Source organism: Xyrauchen texanus, chromosome 37 (assembly GCF_025860055.1).
Source record: "Xyrauchen texanus isolate HMW12.3.18 chromosome 37, RBS_HiC_50CHRs, whole genome shotgun sequence".
NCBI classification, from domain to species: domain Eukaryota; kingdom Metazoa; phylum Chordata; class Actinopteri; order Cypriniformes; family Catostomidae; genus Xyrauchen; species Xyrauchen texanus.
Window position 1 is genome coordinate 6,281,642 of NC_068312.1, and position 18,197 is coordinate 6,299,838.

The window sequence follows — 18,197 nt, forward strand, 5'->3', positions numbered from 1 at the left end:
CAACCCCTAGTGTCACTATTCGACACAGCGTTAAAGTGAGTGACAGAAGGGGAACTTTCTTTTTTGGTTGAACTATTCCTTTAAATATTTATTTCTTCAATGAAGTCTTCGGTTACAGATTGTTAATGTTGAAAGTGTATAATACCAATTAGCATTGCTAAGAATCTACTGTGTGGTGATCTGAAATAAAATATGTAAACATCATATTTAAGCCTTGTATTGCCTAATAACTAGAATGAATAATAAGAACACTTTCACACTTGTTTTTGTGTTTAAGCACATTATCTGAGACATTTATAGTAACTAGTGCCTAAGCCTTAAATCAACAAATTACTTTGACAAATTAGCCAGGAGGAAATAGCTCTCAGAACATAACCGCACAAAACTCTCCACAGACTACATGAGGTGCCCACCTTACTAGTGATGTCATTCACTGCAACATGAACAAAGATGGAAGCTTCCTCCATGCCTTCCAAATACACATGACGATAACCTGAAAAACAAATACAAGACTAATAATGTGAACTAAAGAGTCTGATAAACAAAGATTGAAGTTTCTTATAAATATGGATAGCAGGACCATTTCTAGGCATAGGTAAAATAGGAGTTCTCCTAGGGAGCCTCCAGCTTGGGGGCGCCAATGATGCGCCACCATCACTGGGAGGAAGAAATTCAGATGAGTTTAGAACAAAATTAAGGTGGGTAAATTAAGAAAGATTTGTACTTTTCTGGCTGAACTATCCCTTTAAAAAAATAATAACAATGAAAGATGGTACCAGGGATCATGCTGTTAAAGGCGATGGTCCTCTGGCCAATAAAATCCTGTCCAATTGGGTCATGATCCCAAACCAGGAAGCGGATAAGAGCAATCTCTGGCATGTGAAGAGTAAAGACAAGAGTCTCTTCCCACATTGGATTGAACCCTGAGAAAAAGCGAGAGAAAGAAAAAAGATAAGGATTGAATTAATGCAGAAATAAATTGAGTGGATGAAGGAATCGGAGGAATCAAATTTCTCAAACAAAATCACATGCTTTTCTCACTTGCATAAAAATTACCTGCTTGACCTTCACAAATGTGACAAAATAGGACACTTAACTGAAAATGCTCTCTTCGCAGTGAGTGAATAACTTAAAGCAGCCATAGTGTCTTTACCCTTGACTGGCCAAAGTTAAATGGCACGTTTAAAGCTAATTAACATGTTTGACTATTCCAGAAATTCCAGTAAAGACAAATCTTAATGCACCATACAATGTCATTCAAGAGAATTGTGTGCTTCCAACTTTGTTCTGAATGACAAGACTGTCTGAATGGCACATTTCTCCATAGTTTTTATATTTGTATATCTACCAAATGCACATTTGAGTCACTTTGGTAGGAAAGTGCCTGCCAAGAAATAAATGCAAACATCAAACCAAGTTTATGAATTCTGGAATTGTTCAGTGGCCATGAGATGCAGTTTGAGGTCAGATTTTGTGTGAGTGCCATGCATAAATTTACCATACCTCTTCTAAACAAACACACATTCAGATGTCATTGACACTCCAAGTAATGACTTTAAAGTTTAATGAAAACTTAATGACCAATCCACCAACAGTTACAGGTTAAAAAGCAAGCTGAATTGTTGTTTGTGTGCATGTTGAAAAAAGATGTCAAGGGATCTGGCTCTCTCACCATTGTCATCAACCACTCTGGTTTGGTCCTTGCAGCAGTCGATTGGTAAACCGATGATCTCCACTTCCACAAACGGGTCAATGATCTAACAGGAAGTGTTGAAAGAGCTTTATAACAATTTAAAAATATCCAACTGTTGGGTAAGATACAATTCCTGAAAGAGAAATATCTCTTAAAAATTCTTAGATTAACTGAAATTCAAGGAACAGAATTAAGCAAACATATTATTTGCTATCCTTCATACCTTCATGTAACTACTATATAAACATTAAAAAAATTGTAATTGTACATTGTAAATGTAGAATTTAAACAAATGTTATTTTGTTTTATAAGGAGTTGCCATAGTCAAATGATGATTATGGTAGCACTTTATAATAAGGTTCCTTTTGTTTACATTATTAATGCATTAGGGATCATGAACTACCAATATACAATACATTTTTACAGTGTTTATTGATCTTTGTTAATGTTAGTTAATAAAAATTCAATTGTTTATTGTTAGTTCATGTTAGGTCATAGTGCATTAAAGGGTTAGTTCACCCAAAAATGTAAATTCCCTCATCAGGGATGGCATTTACCCTCATGCCATCCCAGATGTGTGACTTTCTTTCTTCTGGAGAACATAAATGAAGATTTTTAGAAGAATTTCTCAGCTCTGTAGGTCCATACAATATAAGTGAATGGGTGCCAAAATGTTAAATCTCCAAAATCCCACATAAGGGTAACATAAAAGTACTCCAGATGACTCTGGTGGTTAAATCCATTCGTAATAAACGGAATTCAATATTTACATTTTTTTTTTATTACTATAAATACTCCTCTCTGTGCAGTCAGTCTCCACTTCACTTTCACTTTCTTCTTCTTCTGTTTTTGGTGATTCACATTCTTCCTGCATATTGCCCCCTACTGGGCAAGGAGGAGAATTTATGATAAAAAATTATGTCATATCGTGTCTGAACACATGGATTTAACCGGTGGAGTCATATGGATTACGTTTATGCTTCCTTTATATGGAATTTGGAGTTTCACATTTTTGGCACCCATTCACTTGCATTGTATGGGCTTACAGAGATGAAATATTTTTCTAAAAATCTTAATTTCTGTTCTGCAGAGGAAAGAAAGTCATACACATCTGGGATGGTATGAGGGTGAGGAAATTATGAGAACATTTTCATTTTTGGATGAAGTATCCCTTTAACTCATGTTAACATGTACAACTTTTGATTTAAAAAATGTGTTAGTAAATAGTGTGTTAGTTGAAATTAACTTTCACAAAGATGAACAAAAGCTATAAAAGTACTACTCATTGTTATTTCATGTTACCTGTTGTTGTCAACATTATTTTTATGTGTTACCGAAACTATTGTGAAGATACTTAGCCTCAAAAGAAGTGTTCTAAGTACAAATGTTAACAGATTTTTTTCATATTCTCCTGGAATATTGCTTGTATGCTCTCAAACATTCTCTACCTTTGCGATAACTTGGAAAGATTATATAACTGATGATATCATAGCCTACTTTAAAAAAGCCAATCACATGAATAAAATCAAATTCTGCAATACGTTCTTTCTGAAAGATGGGCACACATCTTTTGTTTTTGCTTAAAATTCTGTTTCACTTAGAATTATGTCAAATTAACTTGACTTCATCCAAAAATATAAATATGTCATAATTTACTCTCGCTTATGTTGTTCCAAACCTGTCAAATCTTCTGTGAAACACAAAAGGAGATATTAGACATAATGTTAGCCTCAGTCACCATTCACTTTCAATGCATCCTTTCCATGGAATAAAAGTAAGTGGTGACTGAGAATAACATTCTGCCTAACATGTCCTTTTATGACGAATTTAAAATCATATCAATAGTTTGGGGCATTTATTTTTATTTTCCACAAATAATGACAGAGAGTTAAAATTGAATTGCACAGTGCAGTGAGTCACATCACACAAGCACAATGTAGGGCACATCAATATACAGTGAACTCAAAGTATGTGCTCAGGTGTGCAGTCACCTCTCCTCGGTCACCCAGCATTGAGTCTTTGGGTTTGGGTAACTGCTGGCCACTGATAATCTTAAGAATCAGCTGTTTCTTCAAGCGGCCTGGTAAAGGATCCTCAGCTACTGGATTGAAGGAACCTGACAGAAGAAATAAAAAGCAAAACTATGTATTCAATCTTTAGGTCAACAACTCTTTAAGGAAATTCATAGTTTGGCATTTCTAATGCTTACTAAAAACAAGCAAATGTTTTTAAATACAAACCTTCACACATGCAGGCGGGTTTCCGGATGTAGCCACAGTTGCCATTGCCGTAAAACTGTGCTCGGTTAAGCTGCAGTACTCTGCCCTCTGACTGGTAGTTCAAAGCCACTGCATAAAAGCATTAGCATTAGCAAAAACATAGTTTCAGTACAATAATTATGGTTATACTATAGTTCCAGTCCTCTAGTCTGATCCAGTCCACACAGTCTACAGTATGCAATTATTTAAAGTAAATTCAAAACATCATGGCAAATAAGGGCTTGTGCTAAAAGAATATACTTCACAACTAAATTTCTTTAAATGGAATTTTGTACACTGTACTAGACATTCAACCTGAACTACAAAAAGTAATTGAAGAACCTGCCCACCAACTCCATCTCAATTTGTTATGTGCATATAGTATGTACAGTTCATTCTTTGATTCATTATATTGCTGTTCATTTTTCTCTCTTTTCTCAAGAATTTAACAATTTTTTTAAGAAATAAAAAATCAGCAGTGTAGCAATGAGCAGCAGGTTCGCATTATGTTTGAGACATGTTGTTTGTTCTGGGTCTCTGCAGTAAATCTTTAGTTGTGGGTGGCCCTCTATACCCAGATGGCAGCCAGCATTCCAGAAGGGTTGAGGGTTGAAGTTGCTCGAGTCCACGCGATATGGGGAGGGGTAGACACGGGAGAGCTGCCGCTGGTTGAATCGCATGAACTGCACGGGCTTCTGCTGCATGAGCTGATGGGCTTTGGTCTCGCTCATCGATGAGACCTGCCAACTACAGCTGCCCACTGCAATGCAACACAACACACATGAATCAGACACAATGGCATTCTGATGGACTGCACATGTTGAACAATTTAGAAATGATCGGAGGGATTCAAGCCATATGGAGGATCACTGCCACTTAAAATGAAAGAATCAATCTTTTGCAATCAGTTTGAAAATAAAAATAAATATTATTACAATAAATAGACATTGTGGCAGGGCAGAGGGCGGTGCCAGGTCGTAATCCTACACACCCGGCCCCTAATCAGGCTAATCAAGCCTCAGAGAGGGATAAAGACTGACTGGAAGCTGCAGTGCGCCAGAGAGAGAGATTTACGGACAGCTGTCCGACACCATTGTGTGTTTGTTTTTTATATGTGTTTCAGTTTTATATTAAACAATTATTTATATTGTGAAGCCGGTTCTCACCTCCTCTTTTCTATTAATCCCTTTACAGACATTATATAAAATGTTTGTACATTTATGGCTTTTTTAATTGTATTAATAAAATAAGATAAAATTGTTTATGTATTTTTGCCAATTTAAAAACAAAAATATATAGTTTTATCCATTTGCCATTTGATAAAAAAAAATAAAAGGATATTTGATCACATGGAAGAAACCAATTAACTTTCAAATACATTTTTAGACATGTCCCTGAACAACAGTAATCTATAACAAAATAAATAAATTTTTAATTAATTAAATTTTGTTTAAGTGGAACTTCTAGTTCTCCATAAATATATGTATATTTTTTTCTTATATAATTTGGCCAGTTTGCAGTTTGCTTTCTTTTATCCATTTGCCAAATGAGTTAAACAATTTGGAAGGCTGATCTCATAGAAGCAACCAATCATCTTTCAACTGAATTTGATCAAACATCCTGAAACAAAACAAAACAAAACAACAAGGCGACAAAACAAGTTAAAAATAAAAACACTGGTAATTAAATTCATTTAGCACTCAACATGAAAGCAACCTATGAGCTGTCAAAAGAATTCATGAAACTTCCAAAATAATAAAATACAATAAAAAATAAAATAAATAATAACATAATACATCGACAATTGATTACTTCATTTCTTTAAGTGACACTCATAGTCCTGCATATAGAGCCACACTAGTGGCATTAATAAATAGGACATATTTTTCATTAATCTTGCAATACTGAGCCTCAGAATATGTATTCTAATTGCAAATGTTGAGAGATTTTTTAATATTCTCCTGTTCTCGCTTCACCTTGTGCATCGAAGTCCAGTATGCCCACAGATTTAGTGTAGACCAGATCTGAGAGCGCTCGCGACAACTTCATGGTCTTTTTCTTTCTGTTAGAATATACAAAAGCTGCAGACATCAAAGCTGAAGCGTATTCACACAAAATGTTTAACCACATTTTTTTTACTATATATTCAGATCAACAGACAAATGTCATGATCAAATCCTGTGTTACCTGCTGTGATGCGGGGGGCCTTTAGACGCCCCACCCGAGCTCTCCTGATCGGTGTCTGTGTCCTCAAAACTGGAGGATTTTCTCATCTTGCTCGTCTTTTTCTACACCAAACAGGTGGAGGTGAGGATATGTACTAATAATACATTACAATTCTTCTGTTTTCACAAAAGTACATGTTTGTGTTTACAAATTTCCTACTCAGTCTATGTCAGGTTAATCATTTTACTTTGGGTCAATGCAGTTTATTGTAATACTAATAACTTTCATGTTTGATTTGATAAAAAATAGTATATATATATTATATATATATAACATTTTTTGCTAAATGTTTGTGTTCTGAAGAAAAAGCAGTTGGGAACCTACAAGACACAAACCTATTTTGTGGGAAATATTGTTGCTTTCAGTATGTATGCATATGCACAATATGTAAAATTACCTTGCATTTGGAGAAGTTCCCCATGAAAGAACGGGCCAGATGCTTGTTGCCTCCTACGTTGGCCTCATCTCCAGTGTCAATACTGTCTTCAAGCTTTCCCTGAATTCAAAACAAATACATTGTATTGCAGCAAACTACAGAGTCCTTTAAAAATCTAGACAAGGATGTGTAGAGGAGATGACAACATATAGAAGAAATATAATTTTTTTTTTTTTTTAAATCATCACCATGAAACTGGGCAAGGGATTTCTAGTTCCCAGGATGCTTTGCATGGGACCTGATAAGGAAAGTAAATGTTGATCCTCCTATTGCACCTATTGAATCTGCATACACCTTTTTCATTCGGTGGTCAATTTTGACCTGGTGGAATTTTAGTTTATAAATCACTCTTCACTCGAAATTCTTTGAGATTTTCTACATCAAAACCAGTGACACATGTGATTTATTTAATTCAACATTTCTGTGAAATGTTATTTAAATATAACATAATATAAAATGTATATTAAAATCTATTGTGAGGATTACCAATAATTAGAATGAATTTCCTAATAGGCCTACTCATGTTCCCAATACTCCTAAAACAACTGCTCAATGCAACTTGGTGGTTTAAATTGAAGAAACCAACGTATTCTTTCTCAGCTAAACTACAATAAAACAACTGTACAAAACAAAATCAATACGTCTTTACTTGGTTTTTAAGTAAAATATATTGTATATACTCTCATGAACTGCCAAATGTTATTGTGTGAGTATGCTTCAAGCTGGTTCATCATCAGATAGAGGGTAATTTGTAGACAATTTCCTCTTCCAAGACCTATTTAGACTAATGTGTGCATACACTTTTGCTCTTCCCACACCCCTTTTAGGCAGTAGTTCCTTTGTTTTAGTTTATTTGTTATGTTTGTTACATCTCTCATGTCCGTTTTGTACAGGAATGTGTTTGTGTCTGTTTGTGACTGTATGTGTATGAGGGTTAAGTTATTTTATGTGTCTTTATGACAGATAAATGCAAAGGGGGAGACTTGTTAGTGTATAATATTTTGTTATGTTGAGATTTCAAAAGAGTTTCTGTTAATATGTTCCTTAAACATGTTTTGTTGGGTTTACTCAGTTTAGTTAAATTCAATCTACTTGGTGTATTTAAGTTTAGATTACATGTTAATTTTAGTTTAAAGACTAATTTCAAAACATGTGGAACCATTGCCCATGACTGAATCAAGTTCATTAAGTGCAGTAGACAGTGATTATGACACAGTCTGTTACAGGATTTTGGGTAACAATTTACATAAGGTTATATTTGTTAACATACGTTGATGCAATAGTGAACATGAGCTAACACTGAACTATACAAAAAGGTTCTATACATTAACATTTGTAAAGTGTTACTGGAATTCCATTGATAAACTGCATATTATTTAAGGTTTTTATTATTGATTAATGTATAAGACATGTATACAAACAAATAATAAAAGAAAGCTTCATTTAAAAAATCTGGAAGGGGATTAAAACAGATTAATTTTGAGTAATGTTCACTAGGTGGTGGTAGCAACCTATTCATTCAGAATTTACAGGGGCCATTTAGTGGAAAATGGGATTTTATTCTAACATTCACAATGCAAAGCTCCCTGCTCAGTGCACAGTATTTATGAGAAAGAAAATAGTGTGAAAATATAGCTTAGTGCAGACATCAATAAATGCTGTTATTCTGTGTTTAAATCAGTTAACATTTGCTGTCCTGATACAGATTGAGTGAGACTTCTCGTGTATTCACTACAGCTCATGTGCATAGTGTCACCTTTACCTTTAAGGCTGACTTGTCACGAGGTTTTCCTGGGGGTGGCAACGCAGTAATGGTGAAACTGTCTGGATCCTCCCGGTCACGAATCTTTGACTCCTTCATGAGGTTATCCAACTTTTTCTTTGCAACATTTTCTGCCTGCTTCCTGTTCATAGATGTCTGGAAGATGGGACATAGCGAAAGAGAGAAAGGGAAAGAGCTGTGTGAATTTCAGTGGACATCATGGGTGCACTGACTTCTTAATATAAGCATTGTAATTGCATCTCAAGCTTTCTATGGGGAACATGAAGGACAAAGCCATTCATCACAATATCTGGGTCAGATCAACTTTCAAGTCCTTGACCTAATTTTATACACAGAATAATTCATGACAAACATACAGTTTCCTAAAAACTCCCCATTATTTTTACATGGAGCACTTAGATGAAAGGAACTTTCATTCAAAATGTATGAGTCTTTCAGTGTTCACTTAAAAGCCTTGTGTATATGATTGAGCTGTACTGTCGAAATAAAAAGAACAGAAAGACTTCTGAAAACTTGACAATTAGGATGAACAACTATCAAGAACATGTCTAGGCCATATTTCATTCCAGGTGTCCCTAGGAGAATTGGTGCTGTTTTGAAGGCAAAGTTGGCCACACCAATGTAAATTGAAAAATGAAAACTAATTACGGTACAATTTTTGAAGAAATACTCACTATGCGACACTATTCACATGTGCCTAAAACTTTTGCAGAGTACTGCATATATATATATATATATATATATATATATATATATATATATAGAAGACTATTAAGATGCACACTGAGACCTTAATTTAGAAAGTACATAGGTTAGATATTGACTTTCTATTGACTTTAATGCCAACATCATAATAATATAACAACATAATTCCATTATATTTAAATATTAATATAATTATATAAGAAAGAGAATTGTAAAGTCTTTGGAGGCCCCCCCCCCCATTGCCTTAGTGGTCAGCTTGCACTATACACACCTATACAAAGGCCCTGTTGTACAGCTTCCTTTTGAGCCATGCAGACTGAGGCTTTGGTCGCCCCTGGCAATGTGAGGCCCCTGGGGTTGCCTTTTATCTCCAGAAAGACTAAAATCAGTAAAACATCACTGTGGCATGATAACATCACTTACATCTCCGTTCATGAGTTTACAGTCGTCTTCCATCTCATCTGCACTGTCTTCATCGGAAACGTCCCCCTCCTCCGCATTCTCATCTATGTTTGGAGGCAGTTTTTTACCCTATGAAACCCAAACAATCTAATTCAAATCAACAGTTGTGAAATGATGTGCTCAAAACAGACTGTAAAAGACACAAGACATTTACCTCATTCATTTTTTTTTGTTATGCCCTCACCTCTATAGTTTTCCTTAACCTTTCTCTTATGAACAGTGAAACATAAAAAATTACCAATATATATATATTGCATTGTCAAATGTAAATCAAGTCAATCACTGAAACAACAGCGCCACCTTGAGTAACAAATAGCATGTATAATATGTATGCGGACACGCATTTAGGATACTGAACATTATTATTTATTATTTATTATTGGTGTGCATAAAAATCAATATGATATTACACATTTGTGTGAATAAAGTACTCATTTATATATCTATAATTTAATATCTATATATGTTTACAATCACATGATATCTAAATCTTTATTACAAGACAAATGAGTACTATATTCACACAAATGTGTACTATCATATTGATTTTTATGCACAATAATGGGGAATTTTCAGTATCCTTTATGAGTGTCCGCATAAATATCATACATGCTATTTGTTACTCAAGGTGGCGCTGTTGTTTCAGTGATTGACTTGATTTACATTTGACAAGGCAATTTGACAAAGAAGCCAACCAACATAATCTTATGACAACTCAAAATAATTTCTACCAGATGAGATGGCTCGTACCAAATGGTGCAACGTTTAGACCAACCAATCAATACTATACAGACATCAACTTTTAGCTAGCCTCCAACACTTTATTAAAAGGAAACATCAGTGAACAAATTTAGTTACTCATTCCATATTTATTTATGCAATACAAATGACTGATCAATAAATAACCTGTAAAAAGCTCAATAGTTCCAAACATAAATGCTTTCTTTCTTCCATGGTACACAAGTTATATTAAAATCATGGTTAGATTTAGGTTTGGCTAAGGTTAGTTAGGTTTGAGTTTGGGGTTAAAAACTTAAGAATGCTCTATCAAAACCCAGTGTTTTCTCTCTATTATAGTACACAAAATTATTTTCCTATTAAAATCATAATGATTAGGTTTAGGTTTGGGGTTTGGTTTAGGGATTACATTTAGGTGATTACATTAAGCATTCTTGTGAAAAAAACACAAGAATGCTTGTTCAAAACAAAATGTTTTAATTCTTCCATCGTACACATCAGTTTCCTATTAAAATCATGGTTAGGTTTACGATTTGGTTTAGAGCTTAGAGTGTATGGTTAGGTTTATGTTTGGGTTAGTGGTTAACCAAATAAAAAAACTGTAATGACATTGTTTGTTGGTTCATTTATTTTTCTCTGTGGGATTAAAAGTTGTATGTTATGATAGGAGCAAACTCGTATAATTTTACTTTAGTGTAATATTGTTACGACTTGTCATGAGGCAAGGTTGGGTCAACTATTAACCTAGTTTTCATGTCAGAGACTGTATCTTCGACCAGAAGGATATCACTTAATGAATTTTCTTTCTTATTTTAAGTTTTAATAAAAATATGTTATCCTTAAGGTTTTTATAGTGTAGTTTAATGAAAGCAAAAAGGCATTCTAGTTCATGCTATATTGTGAATATAGTCACTCCACTGCGCATCATGCCGAACAATGGCCTTTAGCTGCTTATACGCGGTTTAAATATATTTGTTGATCATATGGGAGACTTCCAGTTAAGTCACATTACTTGTGTGCAGAGTAGATGTAGTTTAATGCGTCATCACTGGGTTTGATGTTTGCATTAACAGTCCATTGGTAATAAAGCAACATGTACTGTGTACTGTATCAAGGCACACTGTAGCCACGATGATCCACAGCCGGTGCCAAGTAATTTGTCAATACCACCGTCTGGCCCAGTTTGCAGGTCAGTTCTCACTCTAGTGGGAACGTCAGTCTGCCTTCCAAACATAGCGCCAACTCGCATATTTGGCGAGCTGCTCAATCTACGGCCCAGTTTTCAACTCTCACACTTTAATAAAAGAACAGGAGATGAGCTGCACTACAACTACCACATCCCATGTCATTAACAACTCCTGTGCTGTTGCTTTAAAAGCATCTCTGATGGAAAAAAGCCAAGCAAATACACAAAATAAATTGAAAACACAAAGCCAAACAAAATACTCTCAATCTGATATTTTAGTAATATGTACAATAATTATGCACCAATTATAATCTAATTATAAGTGTCAGCTGAACATAAACTCTTGAAAACTCTACTTGAAATTCCCTGTGAGATTTTAAAAAACATTAACTTCTTAATAAATGTTCTATCTTATCTGAAGTTAATAAATGTTCTATCTTATCTGAAGTTAAATCTTCAAATGTTCACTTGCATGCAAAAATATTTCTACTGCTATTTTTCTCATTCTTATTACATTAACTTGATACATTATTTAACAGTAATTTGACAACTAAATTAAAAGTTGACATAAAACATCAATATATCTGAATGACATCTGAACATTTATTTTCTAAAATAACTATTTGTTGATGTAAAATAATTTAGACGGTCACCTTAATGAGTATTTTGCCTTTCAGGGCTTCAGGGGAAGGCAGAAGTCCAGAGGGGTCTGTAGGAATGGAGGACACGTCCAGTTTATCACCCAACACTTCAGTTAGATACTGAGCCATCTTCTTCTGTTGCGGGACACTGCAGTGATTCTCAATGGACATAATCACTGGATACCTAAAAAAACATAGCCCATAAATACCCTTTAACATCTGTAATGATAATACACTTACTACAGATGAATGAAAGGATTAGTAATACATGTTGTTTTTCCAAACCCCTATGACTTTCTCTCTTCTGTTGGAAAAAAGAGTTGTTAGAAAGAATGTATGTCTCAGTCATCAATCACTTGCATACAGTACATGAAAGTAAACAGGGACTGAAGCTGTCAGTTCCATACATATCTACACGTAGATACCGCCTTCGGCTGATCTGAATATGTCAACCATTTCGCTATCTTGGTACGATTAACTTGGAGATCTGTTTGAATGTAAATCAATGGAGGCTATGCCTCAGAGCACTGCATAAGCTGCTTTAATGTGGAAACAGTCTATCAATTGACAAATTGACTGCTAATCTTCAAAATGTTCACCATGATATATTAATTTAAAGAAAACTCTATTTTGAGTTTGCTATGGCCAAAAAAAATTCATAATAATAACAAAAAATGCTTTAGAAGAGGTCACAGGAATTTTGCATAAGTAGAATTTATTTACAGCACTAACTATTGTAAAACTCTAAAAGTGTTTTCATACCTATAGTTGTACTTATCAGAGAAGACTGGTAATATTATTTAATATTTGTGTAATACAAGCTTATTTTATGGTTATATAGATGTTTATGTAAATTATAGACTCTAAATTGCACTGCAATTATTATATTAATTTAATTCATAATTAAGCGGGCTTGTCAAGCCAACATACTGTTATTCTACAGACTTGGTTTAAGATTTTTCAGACTTTTCAGTAACTTTTCCTAAAATTTTCAAGCCACATCCACCAAATTTGGCACAGACCTTCAGACTGTTCTGACTCAGGCTGCACTGACTTTTCCTGTTTTCGCACAGTGGATGATCAAAAATCACCATAATCCCATAGACTCTCATTGACAGAAATTTTAAAATGGGTTAAGACAAATTCAATTCAAATTGTTAAAAAAACAAAAAAAATAAAATGTAAACAAACCCACAAAAGACCTTTAATCTGCTTTAACTGTCTCTCGCTCTCTGACTCCCTTTCTTGCCTTATATATTTATGTCTCTTCCATGTTCCATGTTGTAATTACCGAATGTGCTGGTGGGGGCGTGGTCGAGTGCCAGTGAGAGTTGGAGGGAGATAAAGCAGTGAAGGAGAGAGAAGCTAGAGTCCTGAGACAATGCTGTCTCTTTTAAAGAGAACATTTACTTTGATTATTGAGCAGCACAGTGTTTTGTTTTGAGTGTGTGTGCTGGAAAACGACCTAGTTCCCGCTTCCTCATTTTCCCTTGAGACTGGCCTGTGACCTGTCACAGTGGTGCCGAAACCCAGGAAACAAGGAAGGAATCGTCGCCATGGAGTTTTCACCGTTGGCTGATGTGATAACAACCCTCGTCGGCATCCACTAAATACAACACCAGGCCCTCCTTGAACCTACTCACAGAGCAGGTGCAGTGGAGCTTGGTGCCCCTGGGGGAAACATCAACCGCGACACTGGCAATAACTTCGGCCATCCCCCATGTCACGCTCATCAAGATGGACCCACAAGACGACCCGGAGTTCGAGTGAAGGGCTGAATCCTGGGGATGACCCAACAACCAGTGGACAGACTGCCTCTTGCCGCTGTTGACCGGGGAAACCCAACTCATGGCTCAACAGCTTCCGACGATGGACCTCCTGGACTACGCAAGTCTGAGACGAGCTGTCCTCCAGCCAGTTGGTCTCAGCCCCGAACAGCACCGCCAGCGTTTCTGGTCTCTGATGTTTGGAGAACTCAGCCAGCCATTTGCCTTTGCTCAACAGCTCTGTGACTCCTGCCAGCGGTGGTTGCTGGCAGCAGAACAAGACGCCATGGCAGTAGTCAATCTGGTGGTGCTGGAGCAGATTATCACCCAGTTACTGAAAGGGATGTCAGAATGGGTCCAGTGCCACCATCCAGCATTGCTGGTTGCAGCCAGTCTTCTGGAGCTGTGGGGAATATGGGAACTTCAGGACCAATGCCCGGCGATGGAGCTGGGGACATAGGTCCGGATCCCCAATGCGCCACAGTCTGCCCTCGATTGAACAGGAGCGTACTGGACACCTGTGAGTATTAAGAGTACATACCAAGCCTTAGTGGATTCAGGTTGTAATCAAACCTCCATTCACCAAAGCTTGGTTCAATCCGAGGCTTTGAGTACAGACCAAAGGGTGAAGGTGGGGTGTGTACATGGGGATGATTTTAAAATGACCCTTTAGTGATGGTCATAATTCAATTTTGGGGACAAAAGCATAGTGTCAATGATGCAGTTAGTCCCTGCCTCACCCATCCACTAATTTTGTGTATGAATTGGCTAGAATTGACAACTTTATTGAGGGGAATTTGTGTGGATGGGTCCTGTAATAAAGTGTATCGATGTGTGAAGGGTGATTTGCTGGCTGGGGAGGCAGTGCCAGGGCCATCTAAGTTGGCTCCACGTCAGGAAGATGCAAGGGAGGGGGGAAGCCACGGATTCCATACAGGGGATTTCCCTCTGGAGCAGATGTGAGATGAAACCCTTAGGCACACCTTTGACCATGTGGAAGTAATTGATGGTCAAACAGACGGAGGCTATTTCACACATCCTGCCCTGCCGCAAACGTGCCGCCAGGGGCCATGCCCTGTCTGCTCGCCGAGGGCGTCCTCCTGCGGCTTTCAAGAAAGAAAGAAAAGCGGTGCTCCGCCTCAACAAACATGGGCCCAGCCCACCGCCCTGGCGTCGAGCTCCCCGCAGAAGATGGATGCCTCCTCATCTCACGGACCCCCTCGAGGACCCGGAAGGCTCCCAGGCGCTCCTGAGATGACCGACCCAGAGACTGAGACGTTAGCTCCGGAGCTGGTAAGACCACTCCGTTCCCCGGTGGAGGGCCGGGAGGAGAATCTTTTGTTGAATTAATTTCATTTGCCACACCCCCTAATGGGGGCTGCGGTACTCACATTCTCAATAATAGAGCTATTTCCTTTTTTGTCTCTGGGTCACCTGGCCCGCAAATGCTGTTCTCACGGCACTCTTCCGCCAGGCCTCAACAGTCCCGGCACGCTGAACGCGGCCCCAGATCCGCCTTCAGCCCCACGACTGGTCCCCGGCCGGCCGGTCCTGACGAGTCCAGAGGACGCCACTAAAGGACCTCCTCCTCAGTCACCAACTCGCCCCCTGCCGGATGTCCGGAGCAAGGTAAGTGCTTTGAGTCTTTTCTCAGCACCAGAGCCTCGGGACGCGTCCGCGCCTCCCGACGGCGTACTACCTGCTCCACACCGCTGCGAAGCCCCGCCAGGTACGTCAAAAATAAACGTCCCTTTGGTGCCCCTAGCACGGAGATTGGATGCGTGGCTTTCACTTCCCAACCCATCTCGCTGGCTGGCCCGGACCATCCGACTCGGTTACGCAATTCAGTTTGCCAGGCCCCCGCCCCCTTCACGGGCGTCCGCTTTACCGAAGTGCACAGCCAATATGCCAAATTCCTGCGCGTGGAGATCGCTACTCTCTTACTCAAAGACGCGATAGAGCCTGTCCCTCCAACCGAAATGAAGAAGGGCTTCTACAGCCCTTACTTCATTGTACCCAAGAAAGGCGGCGGCTTACGACCAATCTTGGACCTGCGAGTTTTCAATCGAGCGCTGCCCAAACTCCCGTTCAAAATGCTCACGCACAAATGCATCTTGACAAGCGTCCAACACCTAGATTGGTTCGCAGCGGTAGACCTGAAGGACGCGTACTTCCACGTCTCAATCTTGCCACAACACAGACCTTTTCTACAGTTCGCGTTCGACGGCCAGGCATTCCAGTACAAAGTCCTCCCCTTCGGCATGTCTCTGAACCCTCGCGTCTTCACGAAAGTCGCAGAGGCAGCTCTTGCCCCGCTCTGAGAAGCCGGCATCCGCATACTCAACTACCTCGACGACTGGCTCATATTGGCCCACTCCCGAGAGTTACTATGCGCTCAGGCACCTCAGCCGCTTGGGGCTTCAGGTCAACCGAGAAAAGAGCAAGCTCACCCCAGTCCAGAGCATCTCCTTTCTCGGCATGGAGTTAGACTCAGTCTCAATGTCCGCACGTCTCACCAACGAGCGTGCGCAGTCGGTGCTGAAATGCCTCGCCAAATTCAGGCCAGGCACAACGGTCCCTTTAAAACTCTTCCAGAGGCTCCTGGGGCATATAGCATCCTCCACCGTGACCACGCCGCTGGGGTTTATGCATATGAGACCGATTCAGCACTGGCTTCAGACTCGAGTCCCAAGACGAGCATGGCGCCACGGCACGCACCGTGTGACGATCACCCACGCCTGCCGAAAAACACTACAACCCTGGACAGACCTCTGCTTTCTACGGGCAGGAGTGCCCCTGCAGCAGGTGTCCCGACGCGTCCTGGACACTACCGACGCCTCCAGATTGGGTTGGGGCGCCGTGTGCAAAGGGCACGCAGCCGCGGGCCGTTGGAGAGGGGCCCCGCTGCGCTGGCATATCAATTGCCTAGAGTTGTTGACTGTCTTCTTTGCCCTGCGGCGGTTTCTCCCGTTAATTCGAGACAAACACATCCTAATCAGGTCAGACAGCACCACTGCGGTAGCGTACATAAATCGCCAAGGCGGCGTACGCTCCCGCCACATGTCACGACTCGCCCGTCGTCTCCTCCTTTGGAGCCAGCAGCGACTCCGGTCGCTGCGTGCCACTCACATCCCCGGCAAGCTCAATGTGGTAGCGGACGCACTGTCACGACAGAGCTTACCCAGTGGAGAGTGGAGGCTCCACCCCCAGTCGGTCCAGCTGATTTGGGAACGGTTCGGCAGAGCCCAGGTAGACCTGCTTGCCTCCCGAGAGACCTCCCACTGCCCGCTCTGGTACGGCCGAACAGAGGCTCCCCTTGGGACAGACGCGCTGGTGCACAGCTGGCCCGCCGGGCTACGCAAGTATGCTTTTCCCCCAGTGAGCCTTCTTGCACAGGTGCTGTGCAAGGTCAGGGAGGACGAGGAACAAGTCACACTATTGGCTCCCTACTGGCCCAACCGTGCCTGGTTCTCGGACCTCGTGCTCCTTGCGACAGCCCCTCCCTGGTGAATTCCCCTGAGGAAGGACCTTCTTTCTCAGGGGCAGGGCACGCTCTGGCATCCGCATCCAGACCTCTGGAAACTCCACGTCTGGTCACTGGACGGGACGCGGAAGATCTAGCCGGTCTACCACCTACCGTCGATCAACCAAGCCAGAGCCCCTTCTACCAGGCAGCTTTACGCCCAGAAGTGGCGCCTATTCGCAAATTGGTGTTCTTCCAGGGCCGAAGACCCACAGAGGTGCGCAGTTAGGTCAGTGCTCTTATTCCCGCAGGAGAGGCTGGAGGGGAGGCTGTCCCCTTCCACCCTAAAGGTGTATGTCACTGCTATCGCGGCTCACCACAACGCAGTAGACGGTAAGTCTCTTGGTAAGCACGACTTAATCATCAGGTTCCTAAGAGGCACCCGGAGGTTAAATCCCTCCCGGCCAAGCCTGTTCCCCTCCTGGGACCTCTCGGTAGTCCTCGCGGGCCTCCAGAGACCTCCCCTCGAGCCGCTAGAATCAGTTGGACTCAGGGCCCTCTCCCTTAAGACGGCCCTGCAGATCGCGCTCGCTTCCATCAAGAGGGTCGGGGACCTGCAAGCGTTCTCTGTCAGCGACACTTGCCTGGAGTTCGGTCCGGCAGACACTCATGTGATCCTAAGACCGTGACTGGGCTATGTGCCCAAGGTTCCTACCACGCCCTTCAGAGACCAGGTAGTGAACCTGCAAGCGTTGCCCCGGGAGGAGGCAGACCCAGCCCCTTCGTTGCTGTGTCCGGTACGTGCTTTGTGTACCTACCTGGACCGCACGCAGAGCTTCA

The 18,197-nt window shown here is 40.3% G+C and overlaps 1 protein-coding gene across 3 annotated transcripts in view; it reads right to left on the bottom strand.

Moving 5' to 3' along the window:
* plch2a (phospholipase C, eta 2a) overlaps positions 1-18,197 on the bottom strand; it is a 240,627-nt gene that overhangs the window by 29,995 nt on the left and 192,435 nt on the right. For all 3 annotated transcript variants that reach the window (XM_052108449.1, XM_052108447.1, XM_052108448.1), the window contains exons 9-20: positions 12,141-12,312; positions 9,525-9,632; positions 8,376-8,531; positions 6,575-6,673; positions 6,139-6,239; positions 5,928-6,013; positions 4,526-4,711; positions 3,934-4,041; positions 3,685-3,809; positions 1,673-1,757; positions 777-923; positions 414-493 (exon numbers count right to left, since the gene is read on the bottom strand). In XM_052108449.1, coding sequence (XP_051964409.1) covers positions 414-493; positions 777-923; positions 1,673-1,757; positions 3,685-3,809; positions 3,934-4,041; positions 4,526-4,711; positions 5,928-6,013; positions 6,139-6,239; positions 6,575-6,673; positions 8,376-8,531; positions 9,525-9,632; positions 12,141-12,312 — 1,453 coding nt within the window. The remainder of the gene's footprint in view (positions 1-413; positions 494-776; positions 924-1,672; positions 1,758-3,684; positions 3,810-3,933; positions 4,042-4,525; positions 4,712-5,927; positions 6,014-6,138; positions 6,240-6,574; positions 6,674-8,375; positions 8,532-9,524; positions 9,633-12,140; positions 12,313-18,197) is intronic.